The 18486-nt window shown below is 47.7% G+C and overlaps 1 protein-coding gene across 2 annotated transcripts; it reads left to right on the top strand.

Annotated features, from left to right (window-relative positions):
• Window positions 1–352: 352 nt before the first annotated feature.
• On the top strand, window positions 353–15746 carry ARR3 (arrestin 3). Of its 2 annotated transcripts, XM_038416314.1 has the most exons (16): window positions 353–373; window positions 2317–2347; window positions 2788–2848; window positions 3480–3524; window positions 3960–4159; window positions 4910–4969; window positions 5323–5390; window positions 5760–5895; window positions 6503–6587; window positions 7840–7912; window positions 8715–8852; window positions 9570–9653; window positions 11552–11575; window positions 12346–12398; window positions 13524–13533; window positions 15529–15746. In XM_038416314.1, the coding sequence occupies exons 1-16, from the start codon at window positions 357–359 to the stop codon at window positions 15626–15628; spliced, it is 1185 nt and encodes a 394-aa protein (XP_038272242.1). In that variant the 5' UTR covers window positions 353–356; the 3' UTR covers window positions 15629–15746. The 2 variants fall into 2 exon arrangements, with proteins under 2 accessions (XP_038272242.1, XP_043348035.1); XM_043492100.1 differs by lacking the exon at window positions 11552–11575.
• The last annotated feature ends 2740 nt before the right edge of the window (window positions 15747–18486 follow it).

Here is an 18486-nt window from a genome sequence, read left to right as displayed (position 1 = left end):
TCATTGTGAGAACTAGGGCTCCTAGATATCTCACCCTGGTACCCTAGGCTGCGGAACTAGGGGGCCGCCCAGGCCATGGCCATGCCACTGAGTGGTACTGTGACCCCACATGCCAGGTTGCAATGCGCAACGCCTCTCCCTCAGATTTGGAGGGGGTGGGTATAGGGGCTTATGGGCCAGGGGAGTCAGGCTGCTGGTGGGAAGGGGGTGCCTGAGAGAGGAAGAGGAGGGTCAGGTGGGAGGAGCGCAAATCTATGCCCCCCCCCAATTTTAAAGGGCTCTCTGAAGCCCCTGCTCTTGATTGTTTTCTTTTGCTTCCTTTTGCAGAACCCCTGCTGTGCAGCAACTGATTGAAAATGTCAGACGGCTCCAAGTATGTCTTCCTCTTCCTTCTCCCGCTCTGTATTGGATTGGGGCACTGCAGAGTGCCCACATGCAGCACCCTTCACAGGAAAGAGGGGATCCCAAACACATTGTGTTAGCTCACCCCAGCTCTAGTGGAGGCAGCCTATACCCTTCAGAGATTGGACGGAATGGGGTAAATGCCCATTGTTTTGAAGGCCTCAGCCCTCTCCGGAGAGAGTCCTGCAACCAGCCCACGTTGCCTTTTGCTCTCTCTCCATGTGGGACTGGGACGTGCCACCCTCCAGGGATGGTCAGGAGTCTCATGCATGTGTGTTTAGCAGTGGGTGACAGGACTTTGCCTGGCTTTGGTGGCCCATCCCTCTCACAGTCATGCATATTCAATGCCATCTGCTGGCATTATGCAAGCTCTCCCTCTCTGTATCTCACCCAGAGCACAGCCTGCGTCTGAAGGAAGCTGGGTGCTTAATGTTAGACTTGATGCAAAGGGAATGTGGGATTATGGTAATGGGAATTGACACTGAAGTCATTATCAGCTCCTTAGCATCAGCCTCCAGCTGGCAAGGATGTCCAAGATGACTTTGATCCTCCAGAGTCTGGGCCAGGAGCCAGATGGACATAGGACCAGAGGAACTTCCAACCCAGTCAAGTATCCCAGCTCCTGCCAAAATCAAACCAGGCCAGTAGTCCATTAAGTCCAGTGTCCTGGCCCAAGCAGTGGCCAGTTCTTGATACGTTAAAGGAGGAGGAACCCCACCATCACAAAAAACCGACCCTCGTGGTAGGTCATATGTGCTGCAGTGTTCACGTGTAGTGGCTGGGCCCAGTGACTATAAACCCTGCATCTATCTCATAGATCAAGCAGTTTGACTTTGTTGCTGAAGGTCCCAAATCCAGTCTCTTTTGATGAGAGCGGTATCTGTATGCATATGCAGTCACATCTATGTACTTGGGGGATTGTCTCCTCACCACTGGGTGATCTGTTCATGCCAGAAAATAGGAGCACTGGGAGCCCTTGTAGCCTTTTACCCTGACTGCAGATAATGTCTAACTGGGATAGGAACTTGCCCCACAGCATATGCTAAAGCATCAGAGTTTAGAGTTACTAAGGCCATGTCTACACTACGGGGACTACAGCAGCAGAGTTATGGTGCCATAGATAGACTGGCATAACCTGTAGTGTAGATGCATCCTACAGCAACAGTAGGGATTTTTCTGTCATTGTAGCAATAACACCTCCGCAGCTACATTTACACCCCGGGTTAGGTTGGCATAGCTCACCTAGGTGGATTTTCCCCATCCCTGAGCACCTGTTGACCTAAGTGCAAACCAGGCCTGAGTATTTGGCAACAGTAGCTCCCTGTCCTGTGGAGAAATCCACTCCCCAGTGCCAGCAGCTAGAGAGAATTGGGGAAATGCAGCAGCCCTACCTGAGAAACCTGAGACAGGAGCAGGACCAGTGCCTGGCTGGCTGACCATATTCTACAGTGAAAGGAGATATATACACATGGTCTCCCTAACTCCAGGAGCTGTTCACTAGCTAACACTCTCACATCGCAGTTCCCTGCTTTCCTCCCCAGCCTTTAAAATATGGTCTGTGGCAACAGTATGTCCTCCACTCCTCCCCACCAGGAATATTCTTGAGTCTGCACCAGGCAGAACAATATATTTGAGTCTGCACCAGGCAGAAATAGGCAGGAGCTCAGTTTGGGGTCTGACGATGCAAGGGACTGAACCCCCAAAGATCCTGAATTCACATGCCCACTCCTCCGTTACTGAGAGTTCTGGCTACAGACTCAGCCTTGCTCCCTGACTTTCTCCTAACTACCAGGTGAACTGACTCCCCTTCTCCTCCCTTTCTCTGAACACAGCACTTCGGCAGAGGCCAGCCTGCAGGGACTTGCAATCTTTTCCCAGACCTTCCCAAACCCTTTGTGTTTGTTTCCTCTGCAGGGTTTTTAAGAAGACCAGCCCCAATGGGAAGGTAAATACCCGCTGAGCTTGGGCAAGCCTGGGGGGCTGCAGAACACAGACACATGCAAATTTGTATCCCAAGACACTTTACCTGTTGAACTAAATTGTATTTGATTTATTCAGGCACTACTAAGAGAGACTTGAAGGAACATGTGTGTCAGAGACTCCATACCAGGGGGATTCCAAATCCACCAGGGGTGCATTGTGGGGAATCCCTCCCTCTTCAATCTCTTTCTTACTCTATTTCTGGTGCACCTGGCATTTTTAAATATAATGAAGTCCCTAAGTAATGATGGCTGTTCTGATAACTTTAATAATCACAGTATCGAGAGATCTCCATTCCATAATCTCAGTCACGGCTACAAACTTGAAACTTCCACTGGTCAAATGAAGAACAACAACCTGTTTCTTTGCTGTTCTTTTTTTTTTCTCCCCTCATGCTGCCTCCAGTTATCCATCTACTTGGGGAAGAGAGATTTTGTGGACCATGTAGATTCTGTGGAATCTGTAGGTGAGTGTCGTTATCTTCCCCATCCCATTCTGCAAGCCAGTATCCTCTGCATGTGACACGGCAGCTGATTGCTATGTAGCTGGTTCTCACATTACAAACAAAAGTTTTGTGAGGCCAGATTCTCAGCTGGTGTAAAATGGCTTAGCTCCATATGTTCCAGTGGTCGGTGATTTTCAGTGGGAATAAGCAACAGGAGCAAGCAAGACTTGTGAGAAGCAAAAATTCTGGTTTCCTGCAAATATCTGTAACATAAGACAAAGGTGGGAGAAGCAGAAAATCTAGCCTCTAGGAGCAGGTAGACAGACACGCACTAGCTCTGCTCAAGTTAGCATACTAAAAATAGAAATGTGCCCATGACAGCATGAGCAGCTTGTCTGAGTACGTACCCAGGGGGTCAGCCAGGACTGTATATGGAGAAAACTGATCACTACATGGAAATGGTTTTGGAAGTATTTTAGGAAGCGGTAGCAGCTCTTCAACATGCAATTTCCCTATGGGATGGGCTAATGTCTCTGCAGCTGGAGAAAGGAGTGACTAAATTTTATGGATAAAGTACATTTTTAAAAGAACATTTGCAGCCCCACCTGTTGTGAAGGCTGAGCTCACCTGCACTTCTTGTGCTTATTTGCAGATGGTGTTGTCTTGATTGATCCAGAGTATCTGAAGGATAGAAAAGGTAACTCTCTGCAGCAATAAGATGCAAATGTTGAGGCTATGATATGCCTTTTGATTGTAGTTAGGTTAAAATGCCTAATGATCACCAGTCTCCCTATTCAAAGCAACCCTTCCTGAGCTAGAGATGAAAGACTGTCTCTGTTTTCTGCTCTTCTCTTCTGTCTTGGGGACTGATTCTGAAGCTACCAGAGGCTTGAAGAAGGATTTCATGGATCTTTCTATCTTTCCACTGGGATTTAGAGACCCAGCCCTAGATAATTGGGTCAGATTTTTGTCTGCACAAAGAAACTGCTTTTAACTTTGAAGAGTCATTAATATGGTCTCTTCTCTTGTCTCAATCCTGCTCCTCCACCTGCCCTTTCCTCATTTTCATTCTTTCCTTTTGCTCATCTTCTTTTCTCTCTTTCAATTTCCATCTGTCCTGCATTGGCCCCAGTGTATGTGATTCTGACTTGTGCATTCCGCTATGGCCGAGACGACCTGGATGTCATTGGCTTGACCTTCAGGAAGGACCTCTATGTCCTGACCACTCAGATTTATCCTCCTGTGCCAGAACAGACACCAACTTCCCTCACTCCTTTGCAGGAAAAGCTGTTGAAGAAGCTGGGCGAGCATGCTTACCCCTTCACTTTCGAGGTAGGAACTTCTAACACACATGGCTCTTTCCATTCACATACTCCACTATCTCTTGCTGTGCACAGTCTCTCTGGAGCTGTGAAGCAATGGCCACTTCTCATACTCCCCAACAAATAATCCAGGATCAGTGGCAACTAAATCAAGGAGTTAACTAATAGCAGTATCCTTCTCAGCTACATCAGCTCAAAGGTGCTGCCATATTGCTGGGGGAGCAGTCTTGGGATTTTGTCCCTTGGGTAAGGGATTGGAGCAGAACCAGCACCAGCATCAGCTTGAACAGAAGCTTCCTATGGACAGACATAAAGCCCATGTCGTAGACAGTGGCTTAAGAAAGTACAAAGAGACTATGGGGCCCCAAATGCGTTGCTACCATGGTGTGGTGTATGGGTGTGCAGTGTGTGTGTGTGTGTGTGTGTGTGTGTGAAGTTCCTTGCTCCATTTATGCCTTAGGGAGCTAATCCTCAGGCACACTCCTTATCTGAGCCTATAGCCATGATGGAAGAGGAAACTCACCTGCAGAACTCTGAGCTGCTACCAAAATATCTGCCAGGGACACATCTATCCCACTATAAACCCCAAGCCCCAGGGGACTGAAGCTAGGGATTTTCTCATCCCGAGCACCCCTCAGTGCCAGAGGTCACTAGCCTGGAGTCAGACATTACAATGAGTGAGGGGGAACCTGAGCTCTGATTGTGCTGTTCTGCTGGGTTGGGTTTGGTGTTCTTGGTAAAGATTTCCTCTCTCCCCCAGATGGCAACCAACTTGCCCTGTTCAGTCACTCTCCAGCCAGGACCGGAAGATCTTGGAAAGGTGAGCTTGGGTTCCGCTTTTCATACCTATCATTGGCCTGAGAGAAAGACAAAGAGGTGGATGGATGAATTAAGAATCTGTCTCCAACAACCTGCTCCAACTTTGGGGCTCCAAAAATCACAGCTGCTTCCATTGTGATACAGCCAGTGGGGGGCAGCTCTGAGAGGGAGGTAGCACATGCTTCATGCAAAGACAGGGTCTTCAGAGAGGTTGATGATACACACTGATGTGATGAGGAAAGGAGGTGAATAAATGTAACTATCAGCTCTTATTATCCCTGATGGAAGTTAAGGGGCCCTGTTCCACCCTGAGGCCTATCACTATAACCTTCTAACCAACTGGGTTTCCCTCAGGCTTGTGGTGTGGACTTTGAGGTCAAAGGATTTTGTGCTGAAAATCTGGAGGAGAAAATTCACAAGAGGTAATTCCAGTGCATCCCTTCTTTACCAAGTTTCTCCCCTGAGGCCAAATCCCTGCAGGAGGGCAGCCCTGGGTTTATACTTCCAATGGAAGCCACAGGCTTTAGCCTCCATCATCCCTGCCTCATGTTTTTTGATTCAAGGTGCCAGCCTCTGTTTCCATTTCTGATGCTTCTTAAGAGCATACTTTGGTTTGCCCATACATCACCCTGGGGCAGGGGAATAAAAGTGTCCATCTGTTTAAGCAAACAGACATTTTCCTCCATTCTTTTAGATCTAGCTGGGGGAGAAGGGTAGGTTATATGTGGGACCCCTTGGGATAGACCCAATGTCTCTGTGCTTACAGGCCTGGCCATTTCTCATCCCTGCAGGAATTCAGTGCGACTGGTGATCCGAAAGGTCCAGTTTGCCCCAGTAAATACAGGTCCAGCACCAAAGTCAGAGACCACCAGGCAATTCATGATGTCTGACAAGCCCTTACACCTTGAGGCCTCCTTGGATAAGGAGGTCTGTATCCCTGTATGGACTCTCTCCCCTGTACTCTTGCAAGTAGGGCCTGTCCCATACAGACTGGTACATGCTGGTCTTTCCCTTTGCTGCTAGAGACTGATTACAGCAGAAGTGCTCAGCTGTGAAACTGAGGCTCCAGAAGAGGATCTCGCCTCCACTCCAGCCTCCTGACCTATTGTGCCTCTCAGCCTTCCAGCATCCACCATTCATTTGCCAATAAATATGGGGGCTTCATCCCAGCCTGTACTTTTTAAGACATGCTTTACCCTGGGGTGAATCCTCAGGAGTTTAGTTGGGCTGGAACTTTCTCTTCTATGTCTGTATTTCTACTGCTTGGAAACAGACCCTTTCCACAGACCCAAGAAGACAAAGGACCACCTCCTATCTGGGCTGTCCCCTTCTTGGAGAGGAGAGGTCCTGGTGCACATTGCATAGGCATTCCCTTAGGTCCCTGCACCCTAGCTATTACAGATCTCTCTTTCCATGGTGCCTCAACTTGTACTTATCTATTTAGGTCCTTACTTTGGTGCCCATCATCATAGTATCTGGCTACTTCCTTAACACCTGTTAGCGTGCAGTGTAACCAGCTCCATTGTGATTGCAGATCTATTACCATGGAGACCCAATCACTGTCAATATTAATATCAACAACACCACCACCAAGATTGTGAAGAAAATTAAAATATCAGGTGAGAGAGAGCATGGTACACACCCTCAGGCCTCAGCTTCATTCTTACCTCCTGTGCCCCACATTCTTCCTTTTGCCCCCTGCCCTACACTTTGCTCATGTCCCACACCCTGGGGCAGACCTTTAAAACACCTTTGTGAGAGTCAGCTTTTATAAATAAGTCTGCACATGGGCCCAATCGGGGAACTGTGCTGGTTGGGCACAAGGCCAAATGCCTCACCTCTTCTCTTCCCCACTCTCCCAGGCCCAGAGAGTAAATCCCTGTGCCTGCTTCTCCTCTCGCTTGCACCGGTTCTACATCAGTGTAGTTCCACTGACTTCAGTGGGGTTATACCTCCTTTAAACCAATGTGTGGGAGGGAAGAACCAGGTGCTTTGTATGGTTTAGGAATGCGGTTTAGAGACACAATAGTTTCATTTGCCCTCATAGAGCTCAGACTGTCAGGGGAGGGATGAGATGTAAAACAACTGAGGCCAGAAGCCTGCACGATGTGTGTCATGCTCCAACTTTATCTAACCTGTCAATGCAGTGGTGGAATGACTAGGAAAATCCTTGGGAAGCCCCCTGCTATTCCACTGGTTTAAGGGACTACCTCTTGAGATGTTATAGAGCCGCAGTGTCACGGGGCATGCACAAGGGGGGCAAGCATGAGCATGCCCCTCCTCCAATCTCAGCGTGTCTCTACAGCCAAGGGAGGGAAGAAGCAGCGTGGCTGGCTGCCAGCCGAGCTCCTCCTTCCCTGATCCCTGCAGGTTCAGCCTGCTGCTTCTCTTTCTCTGCTGCTGGTGTCCCAGGTGTTGCCTCGGCCTCCAGCCCTGACTCACTTCAGTGGGTGCCTGAAAAGCAGGCAGCAGTGCTGGGACTCCAGCAGCGGGGAAGAAGCAGCAGCTGGAGGGGGAGGGAGAGGGGGAGGAGGAGTTCAGGTGACAGCCAGCCGCCTTGCTGCTTCCTCCCGGGGGGGGGGGGCTGGGGGGACTGCAGGGACTCGGAGAGTGCAGCTGCCAGGGGAGCTGTTGCCACCTTGCCGCTGGGCATCCCCGCCAGGGTGTCTCGAGAAATCTGGGCCAGGGGTGCGGGGGGGCGGATCAGGCAAACCTTTCACTTGTGTGTGTTTAATGTGCCCCTCTGAAAGCAGTCAAATCTAAATTCCTGCGCATGCCTCTGTACAGAGCCATGGACAGTGTGTGCAACATCCTATGTGATAGGCATGTCGTTGCCATAATAGACATTGTGTTCCCTTTCTCTCTGATCAGTCGAGCAGATCACGGACGTGGTTCTCTATTCACTGGACAAATATACAAAGAACGTGTGCACAGAAGAGATACTGTAAGTGAGAGGAGGTAGCAGATCATATACCACTGGGCTTGGCTGGCCAGTAGAGTGATGGGGAGAAAGAGAGAGAGAGAGAGTCAAGGAGTGGGAAGAGACAGATAGGGAAAGAGAGGAGGCAGGAAAGATGACGTTTCAATGCGGAGAAAGACTATCCAGAGTTCTAATAGGAAATAGGGAAAAAGAAACAGAGCTTTGGAAGGGATATAAACCCCCAAGCATCAGGGCATAAGCCACTGTCTAACCACTGGGGGCTAGGAGGAAACTTCCCTGGGGACAGATTGTCACACAACTGCCCACAGCAGGGTCCTTGCAACTTTCTCTGGAGCATCTGGTGCTGGTCACTGTCAGAGACAAGATATTGCATGGACTCGATGGGTCACAGGTCAATCCAATCTGGCAGGTCCTGTGTTCCTGTGCAAAGGAAGAGGGAGAAAAAAAAGGGGAAGAGGAATAGAAAGGAGAAGGAAAATGAGAGAGAGAAAAGGAGACAGAGAAGCCAGGGGAATACAGACAGCAGGCACGTTTGTGTTTGGCGGGGTGGTGGGGGGAATAGAGATTCTCCTCTTCCTGGGACATATAGACAGCAGGGTTGGGGGAAGAGATCAGGTAGTGTGCTGTGGCTTTGCTCTGCCCAGATACATCTGCTCTGGGTCCATAATCACAAGCTGTTCCCTGGTGCAGCAGCAGGCAGCTCAGGATCCTAGCTTTCCAATGGGTTACTTGCAATTGTCACTACTCTGTTCTCTGTTGGGACTTTGGTGGCTGTTCTGAGCTTTCCTCTCTGCATCCCTTTCAGTGAGACTGTGGCTGCCAATTCCACCTTCTCCAAAAGCTACACAGTGACTCCCAGCCTATCATCCAACCGTGAGAAGCGTGGCCTGGCACTTGATGGCAAACTCAAACATGAGGACACCAACCTGGCCTCCACCACCATGTAAGAGAAAGGCCTCCACCCTGCCAACAGTACTCTCCGGCCGATCTCTTTGCTTCTTTTATCAGTCTCTGCCAGACAACCACTTCCCACACACTACTCCCACTTTGTACTATCCAGTGCTGCTTGCCAATACCTAGATACCCAAACCTTGAGCTGCAGCCTCCACTCCTGCTAGTCCAGTCCTGGGCCCCTACACACTGCTTATGTACCTTGATCCTGTCCTGCTTCAGTCCCTGCAGCTCTGTTTCTAAGACCTTCTTGAGCAGAGACTGTTAATCATGCTGAAGAATTTGTTGAGTTTGTGATGAGGATGCACACCCACTGATCCATCTTGCAGGTGAGAGGTAAGCCCATGGGCCTGACCATGATCTTGAAAAGATCCATAACACTTTTTCCAAGAGCCGGTGCATCAGCCCTAGTGTCCTGATAAAATTCCAGCTGAGGTAATTACCATCTACCCCCACAAATTCCTCCATGCTTTCAGCTACATTAGTCTTCCCTTCCTTTGTGCTCTGTGGCTGTGCAGTTAAACAGTTACTTCCCTCTGCACAAGATGGAGCCCTATGGCAGTCACAGATTACAAGATTTTTATGGCATTGTTGTGGTGGCTTAAACCTATTTTAGTAGCTGTCATCCTGATCATCAGGTAACAAATTCAACATGGCATTTCTCATCCCAGGTCATCTTCTGATCTCTTTTCTATGCTTTTTCTTGTAGACTGAGACCTGGGATGGACAAGGAGGTATTGGGGATCCTGGTGTCCTACAAAGTGAAGGTCAACCTAGTGGTATCCAGAGGAGGGTGAGCATCTCTCCGATACATAGAGTGTGACTCTTTAGTGTATGAGTTGTGTGTTTGAACAACACCTAGCATAACAGTGTCCCAGTCCATGACTGGAGCTCCTAGGCACTACCCCAATACTACTACAGCTAATCAGAATAATACTGACATGTACTGACCAGGGAAATAGCTTAATAACTGGATTCCTTAGTTTGCCTTTGGGGCCATCTCTGTACCCTACAAACACTTAAGCCAGGAGTTCTCAAACTACATTGCACCGCAACCCCCTTCTGACAGCAAAAATTACTACACAACCCCAGGAGAGGGACCAAAGCCTGAACCTGCCTGAGCTCCATTGCCCCAGGTGGAGGGGACCAAAGCCTGAGCCCGCCTGAGCCCCACCGCCCTGGGTGGAGGGAGCCGAAGCCTGAGCCTGCCTGAGCTCCATTACCTGGGTGGAGGGGGCCAAAGCCTGAGCCCACCCGAGTCCCATCGCCCTGGGTGGAGGGAGCCGAAGCCTGAGCCTGCCCGAGCCCCGTTGCCTGGGTGGAGGGGGCCAAAGCCTGAGCCCACCCAAGCCCCATTGCCCCGGGTGGAGGGAGGTGAAGCCTGAGCCTACCCGAGCCCCATTGCCTGTGTGGAGAGGACCAAAGCCTGAGCCTGCCTGAGCCCCATCGCCCCGGATGGAGGGGGCCAAAGCCTGAGCCTGCCCGAGCCCCACCACCCCGGGTGGAGGGAGCCAAAGCCTGAGCCCACCTGAGCCACACCACCCTGAGTGGAGGGGGCCGAAGCCTGAGCCCACCCAAGCCCCACTGCCCTGGGCGGGAAAGATGCCAGCTTACTCTGGGCCCCAGGGATGCTCAACCTCCCGCTCTGCCCCCACCCACCTCCTTCTCCCAAGTCCCCACCCCCACCCCACCTCTTTCAGCCCCACGTCTTCCCGCCCAATTCCATCCCCTCTTCCGAGTGCGCCCTGTTCCCATACCCCCCTCCTCCCTCCCCCGTGCTTTCTGCCCACTGTGAAACAGCTAATTGTGGCGGGCGGGAGGCACTGGGAGAGAGGAGGAGGAGTTGATCAGAAAGGCCGCTGGTGGACAGGAGGTGCTGGGCGGGGAAGGGAGGAGTTGGCTGCCGATGGGTGCTGAGCACCCACTAATTTTTGGAACACCTTTTGGAGTTGGCACCTATGCCCAGGTGGGGGCCTGTAACCTGAGCCCCACCACACAGGGCTGAACTTGGTGGGCTCAGGCTTCAGCCCCAGCAAGTCTAATGCGAGCCCTGGCGACCCCATTAAAATGGGTTCACGACCCACTTTGGGGTCCTGACCCACAGTTTGAGAACTGCTGACTTAAATCATCCAGGCATTGGGTCATCCACATGGCATCCGTTCCAGAGGTGAGCCTTGGATTCTCAATGATTCCCACCCCTTTGCTCCCAGGTCAGATCCCCATTTATACCCCTGCACCTCACTTTATTACCAAACATTCTCTAATGCCCTACATTCTCATAAGCAAACTAGGGAAATGTGGTGGAGATAAAATTCCTATAAGGTGAGTACATAACTGGTTAAAGACCGTGCTCAAAGAAAGAAGGTATCAACGATTCATTGTCAAACTGGGAGAGTATATCTAATGGGGTGCCACAGGAGTCAGTCCTAGGTCCAGTACTATTCAGTATTTTCATTTATGATTTGCGTCATGGAGAGGAGGGTATGGGACTCTTGACGCATCACCACAGGACACCTGGGTGCCATGACAGCAGGGATCTGAGAAGGGTGTCACTCACTTGCCCAAAGTAACAGTGACACGAAATGAAAAGCCTCATTGTCCAGAAGGGGACATTTTCCACTCATTCATTACATTTGTATTTGTTGTACTGTTTTTTAGCTGAATTCTATGTTCTTTCTTTCATCCCCACAGCATCCTGGGAGATCTCACTTCAAGGTAAAGAATGAGTCAATTGACGGATGTCTATCAGAATGGTGTCCCTGCTTATGGAGCTTTGCAATCGGATGGTGCACAGGGCCCAGAGGAAATGAATCCTTCTTTCACTGTACAAGAATGAATATCAAGCCGCCCCCACAGTTTCACACCTCCAAAACACACACATGCAAACACACTTTTAAACACCTTGCATGAAGATGTGATTGTCAAACCCCACACCGCCTGTGTGACATCTTCCTATGTCCTACTGGTGGGTGGCTCCTCTTCTCTGGGCTCTCATATTCCCTGCTCAGCTGTTAGTGCAATTACCCAGCAGATGATTTGTGCTAGAGAACTTCACTCAAAGTTGAGGAAGGAGTGGGTCAAATAGAAAATCCAAGGCCTTTTCTGGCCCAAACCATGATTTGCAGCCTGACCTCTCTCCAGTCCGCTCTCTGACCTGTATTTCGCAGCACTATTCGGGAGTTGGATAGTGTTCCTAATGCAAACACACACAGCTGCTCCCCATCCTTTCCTTGTCCCACAAAAGTTACATTTTAACACATATCAGTTTTAATTACGATTTTGATTATCTGATTGTTGCAAAACATTGTGGAATGTTTCCATGACTGCCAGAGTGCTGTAAGCAAACCTGAGCAGAGACAGCCAGACTTGTACTCGTGCCCATTGAAAAGGCCGTCAGTTCAGGAGATTTAACATACTCATGCTCTTCCCTCATAACTGTCTCTGTGTAATTCTCCCCTTTAAGAGATGTGTGCTTTTCCTTCCAGTGATGTTGGTGTTGAGATGCCTGTTATTCTGATGCACCCAAAGCCCACTGATGGTAAGTGATCATGCTGGAATACAATTTTCACTAGGGAAGCAGCAGAGAGGAAATGCATTCATATTCATGAAGGTGTCAGAAACACTAGTGACACCAGTTATCTCTAAGGCCAGGTGAAGCAGTTCAGCTCAGAGAAGACCCAACCCAGATGAAAACAAACCTCAAAGCCTTTCCAAAGTGGGATCAGTTCATTTGCCCTTTTCTCTGTGGCTCTGTTCCTTCTGACATGGCCAGGCCTGGAAGCTCCAATGCACCCTGAAAGAGAGAGGCTTGTATTATTCCCTCTCCAAACCGAGCTTCCACACTTTCTGAAAACTGACCCATCACTGGGTTCCCATGATGTCCTGCACAGTGTGCCAATGATACCATCAACAATATGAAGAAGGCACAGGCTGTGCTTTCCAGAGTCCATTATTTCCAATGGATTTGTAGTCAGTCAGAGCTGTTCCCACTTACATTTTAGCCATGATCTGTCTATGGCATGCCAGGGAAGGTCTCCTGTAAGTTTGCCACCTCTCCAGATCTTGACAGGACCATCTTGTTTCCTGCAAACTTGTCTTGCAGAATATGCAACTACATCATCACACCAGGATGCTGCATTGTGATGGCACAGACATCACAACTTCATGATGCCGTGGGCTTGTAGTGGAGGACAAATTTTTAAGGGTGGTGATCCAATGCTCAGCCAAGACTTGAGGCTAATGCTTTGCTGGAGCAAAGGTCCTATTTTGTAATTGTGTGTCTGAGCCACTAAACACAACACAGGTAACAGGAGAGCTGTGAACTGTGTTTAATGCTTATTTAGCAGAATTGAGTAATAAATGCAAAACTCCACAATGTGTGTAGTGTAGTGGAAGGTTTGACTTTGCCTTGAGATCTAGACTGAGAAATATTCACAAGGTTGCATGGTGTCTCAGCCACATGTCTACTATTGACCTTCCACAGTAACTCTGCAGATAAAACACACAGCCCCTTTCAGTTATTTGCCCCAGAATGTGTCTTTCCAATAGAAATATCCCAGTAGTAAGAACATGTCCTTTTGAAATGCCTGTTTCAGACTAACCTCTGTGTGTCTCTCTCAATCTTTCTCTGCCTCCCCGGGATGTGTTTATAAATGGACTACAGACAAGCCAAGGTAAGGAAAAGGTTTCTCGGCCTCTATACCAACGCTTTCTGTAAGAAATCTGTTACATAAACTCATTGGTGATAGCTGCAATGCTAAATAACCTGCTCCTATTTCAATATGCAGTTATGGAGCCTCCTGTGAGTGTCTTGGACCAAAAGATCCATCATAGAGCTCAGGCTCAGGCCCCACAAATGTGTGCTCTCGACATCACAACAGACACCATGACATTACAATGTGATGTCACCGCTAAAATGAGCATTGTCATAGCGGGAGGAGAAACCAAAGCTGTAAGAGAGGCATGTTTGCAGCTTAATTTTGTTTATTTTATGGTTTCCTGGCTTTTCTTCTCCTTGCTAAAATCACACTGGCCCCTGTTGTTTCAGATCCAAACTGTGTTGCCGATTTCAGTGTTACTTCATTATTTTCTGAAGGGAATTGCTCTCACCAACTTGGCTCCATAGATACATGCACTGCTCTGTTGCTATGGTAGATAGCCCACTGATGGAGATTTCTGTCCCTTGCTCCTATCAGCACAGCTGAGAACACAGACTACAGCGCTCCCAGTGCTGTTGCTTCCTTGGTAATCTTAGCTGGCTCCAACTCACTTAAGCTTAGCGGCTGCTGGAGGCTGCACTCCAGGCACTGGACTACAGGAAACTGTAACCAAAACAAAATCCAGAATATCCCTAGAGAGAGGGCACTGGCTGAATTCTTAACAGCAATAAATCCTGTAGCTACTGTAATTAGTGTAGGAAATGTCTAAAGCATCCAAGAACTGTCCCAACAGGACACAAATCCACCAGAATTGTTAGTACCAAATCCCGCTATGTGCCAATAAATTATATATTGAGAGCCCGCCTCATAAGATAAAGTCCTTTATTGCCCTGGTAATTCTGTTTAGCTCCAGAACACTCTATCCAAAGGACTTCTAACGGTGAAATCCCACTTCCCCAGCTGGCAGCAGTTTATACTGACCAAAACACAAGGATGGAATTATCACACTTACAAGTTTCCCCTCTAGGAAATCTCACAATGTCAAATCCATCCCCCACTCCAAAGTCCACCAGCTATTAATTTGATCTATAGCTGCAAGACCATGAAAGACCATTTTTGTGTCTAGTTATATCCTGCAAGCTGCTGCTGCGGGACACTGGAGAAATGCATGAAAATCAGAACAGTACTTTGGGAACAGACAGAGTTCAGGAGCTCCCTGTGCCTAGATAAGCTGCTCACGTGTTCTCACAGCAAAGAATGTGCCCTTTATAGCCTCTCTATGGGCCTAGTCAGGATATTTCAAATTTCTCTCAAGAGTATGGAACCCATTTGCACTTCATTCAGTTTGTCGAATCACTTTATATTCTTGAAATTTTGGAACCTGTTTTGCTGAATTTTCTCCTTTTTTCCTTCTGTTCTTTTTTGTGCCTCTTTCTCTGTTTCATGGTGTCATTTTGCATTTCCCTCTTGCAAGAAGGTAACTCATCCTCTTTATGTCTCTCTGTCTCCATTTTGTCTGTTTGGTCACTGTGTAAAACTTCGTCTTCAGAAATCTCTTTAGATGCAGGTTCCCCCCCTCCATACACACACCTAGCTGAATGTCCTGGGCAGAATTGCATTGCTGCTGCTGGTAAAAGTCTCAGCTACTTGAGTAGCTATTTACTATTCATCAGCACATCTTGTGGATTTCCTTCAATAAATGTTCCCCACTACACTGTCCTTACCAGTTAGCACTCCAAGCCTCATGGGGCCAGGGCTGAAATATGTACAGAAGGCAAAGCACTGTTCCTCAGCAGAACATGTGCATTGAGGAGTCCTGTGAGGCTGGGTGTCAGCAGAAAGTGGACATTGTCTCCATGGTTCTGATTATTTAAGCAGGGACTTCACCCTTTTGGGACTTTCACACTGTGACCCTCCCTCCTCTCTCTCCCGCCCCCCCCAGGCAGATGAAGTGTGTAGTCTCCAAAGTCCCAATTTTGAGACCTCATCATTCTGTCTTCTTCTCTCCAGTGAGGAAGACATTGTGATTGAGGAATTTGCTCGGCAAAAACTCCAGGGGGAGAAAGATGATGAAGACGAGAAGGAGGAAGCTGACAAAGACGAAAGCTAATCTGCTGCCCTGCCCAGTCCCACCAAAACATGCAGCAGTGACCACTCCAGTGCACATAGATTTTTTAGAGCCATCCCTGATGTACCAATCTTATATTGTGGTGTGATACAGTCACCATTTGTTAGCAACTGTAACTATTTGAATGCTGTCAAGGAAATGTGTTACATTCTGTTTATGCCACCTACTGGAATTCTGCAACATTCTGCAATTTCTTTATAAATAAAACTATATAAACTGAAATGTGCTGGAATCCATTTATTTTGGCTTTGGTTTTACTCTGATCACTTCCTCATAAGTCAAGGAAGAGCCTACAAGCTACAGGAAAAGTTGGTGCACAAGTCGCTGTGTCTCTTTCACAACAGCACCAGCTAGGTGGACACCACCCCACAGGGAAGGGTCAAGTCCAAACAAATTGGTTTTTATAAATATGTTATTAAAAGAGACTGTTCAGCATATGCTGTATATACTATCCTTATAACCAGTTCAGATCAGGAACAGCCTTCCAAGGGGAGCAGTGGGGCCAAAAAACCTAATTTGTTTCAAGACTGAGCATGATACATTTATGGAGGGGATAGTGTGATAAGGTTACCTAAAATGGCATATGTCCTCATCTGTGACTGCTATTAGCAAATATCTCTAATGGCGAGAGATGGGACCCTAGATGTAGAGTTACTACAGAGAATTATTTCCCAGGTGTCTGGCTGTTGGGTCTCACCCACATGCTCAGAGTCTGACTGATCACCATGTTTAAAGTCAGAAAGGGATTTTTCCTCAGTTCAGATTGGCAGAGATCCTGGGAAGGTTTTTTTTGCCTTCCTCTACAGCAAGGGGAATGGGTCACTTGCTGGTTTGAACTAGAGTAAACAGTGGATTCTCAGTAACTCAGCCAGAAGTTGTGTGTCTATTGCAGGAATAAGTGGGTGAGGTTCTGTGATCTGTGATGTGGAAGAGGTCAGACTAGATGATCATGAGGGTTCCTTCTGGCCTTAAGGTCTGTGAGTCTATGATTTACACACAAAACCCTTTCAAATCTGCCACAGTCCAGTGACGTTAGTTTGCCTGCTCTGGAATCAGGTGATTCATTGGGGTTGGGATCTCTCTCCTCTCATTCCAAATGCCCAGCCTGCATCATTTTGCTTATGCAGATCAACATAAGGCAATTGTATTTACTGCACCTGCTAAAGAAGGTAAAGTTGCTGTTGGCTGATGAGATGCAAAGCTGGCTCTCACAGGACTTAAAATATGATAAGAGTGAGATTTGAGGTAATTATGTGCTGACTGCATTTCAGCCAGACCATTTGGCACCAATTGCAGAAGAGGATGGAACCAGCAGGATCATATTTGTCATCCACAATTTAACTGTGATTGTGACAACAGTTGACCAAAACCCCATAACAGCATTACAGTCAATGTCTAGTGCTCTGTGGCAAGCAAGGTTCCTTGGATTCTCTGAAGGGCACAGAGACTGGAAACTCTGTGGCAGCTAAATGTTAAAAAAAGATGTTTAAAATTAAATATGTAAAAGAATAATACAGTCAATGGTATCCACTCTTTTTTATTGTATTATTAAACTCAATGTATTTTTACCCTGACCCCACATGTTCTTTTTTAAGGTAATACACATTTTTGGATTGACAATGCATAACTTCATCATAGAAGCTTTGATGAAAATAGTTCTGGCAGCTAAAAAGGCATTGCAGTTCGGGAGCTGGACATTTCTGCTAAAATGAACAACAGTGATGTAGACTTCAGAGTTAATACCACCTTAAGATGAATGGGGCATTTCACACCTCAGATCTACTGCTTGAGTCTGTCTCCAAATTCAGGCAGATATCATTGCCTCAGTTGCAGTCATGATTTGTCTAGATTAGGGAAATTTGCACCAATGTAACCATATCAATGTAAAAAGAAAAGGAGTACTTGTGGCACCTTAGAGACTAACAAATTTATTAGAGCATAAGCTTTCGTGAGCTACAGCTCACTTCATCGGATGCATCCGATGAAGTGAGCTGTAGCTCACGAAAGCTTATGCTCTAATAAATTTGTTAGTGTCTAAGGTGCCACGGGTACTCCTTTTCTTTTTGCGAATACAGACTAACACGGCTGCTACTCTGAAACCATATCAATGTAGTTACACCATAGCAAATTCCTTATGTATTGCACTGATGCAAAAGTGGGCTTGCTTCTATTGGAGCTTCATTGGAGAAGCTCGTTCAGTGTTGCACATGTACACAGGGAAGTTGCATTGGTTTAGCTACACTGGTGCAGCTACGTAAGTACAACAAAAGTCACGTTTAGACAGGACGTCATTTCCTTTTTTTCAGATTTTCCCTACAACCATGGTCGTGTTCGCACTAGGAAAATTCAGACCCATAATTTATGACTTGGGTAGTAATGTTGAAAGTACTGTACTAGCATGTGTAAAACATCAGCATTCTTACTATGTGACCTAAGTCTTCAAAGCCCATGAAGGCTAAAAACATGGTGTTGTTTTTGCAAATGGAGGCTTATAGTCTACAGTACATTTCGGCAGGGAAGGGTAGATCCCTGTTATCCATTGGATGGGTGGGCCCGTTATAGGTGGATTAGGGGAAACCCTGGTATGCAGCTGCTGCGGAGCCCCTGGAATAAATGCATGGGGGGATTTTAGGTAAAAATCTGGTGTGTGTGTGTGGGGGGGAGGGTGTTCCTGTTACAGGTACATTGTGTTATCCATCTGGTGGGAGGTTCCTATTATAGGAGCATGGGGGACTCCTGTTACACATGTGGTGGGAGGTTCCTGTTATAGGTGCATGGGGATCTCCTTTATCCATCGGATGGGAGTCCATTAGAGGAGCATGGGGGGACCCACCCTTACC

The sequence above is a fragment of the Dermochelys coriacea genome, chromosome 9 (genome assembly GCF_009764565.3).
Source record: "Dermochelys coriacea isolate rDerCor1 chromosome 9, rDerCor1.pri.v4, whole genome shotgun sequence".
In the NCBI taxonomy this organism is placed as follows: domain Eukaryota; kingdom Metazoa; phylum Chordata; order Testudines; family Dermochelyidae; genus Dermochelys; species Dermochelys coriacea.
The sequence above is the reverse complement of the archived record's forward strand: the minus strand, read 5'-3'. Positions and strand labels throughout refer to the sequence as shown.

Coding starts and splice junctions, on each gene's coding strand:
- ARR3 (XM_038416314.1), top strand. Junction 2,348..2,787: donor AGACCAGCCCCAATGGGAAG/GTAAATACCCGC, acceptor TGCTGCCTCCAG/TTATCCATCTACTTGGGGAA. Junction 9,654..11,551: donor CTAGTGGTATCCAGAGGAGG/GTGAGCATCTCT, acceptor TCATCCCCACAG/CATCCTGGGAGATCTCACTT.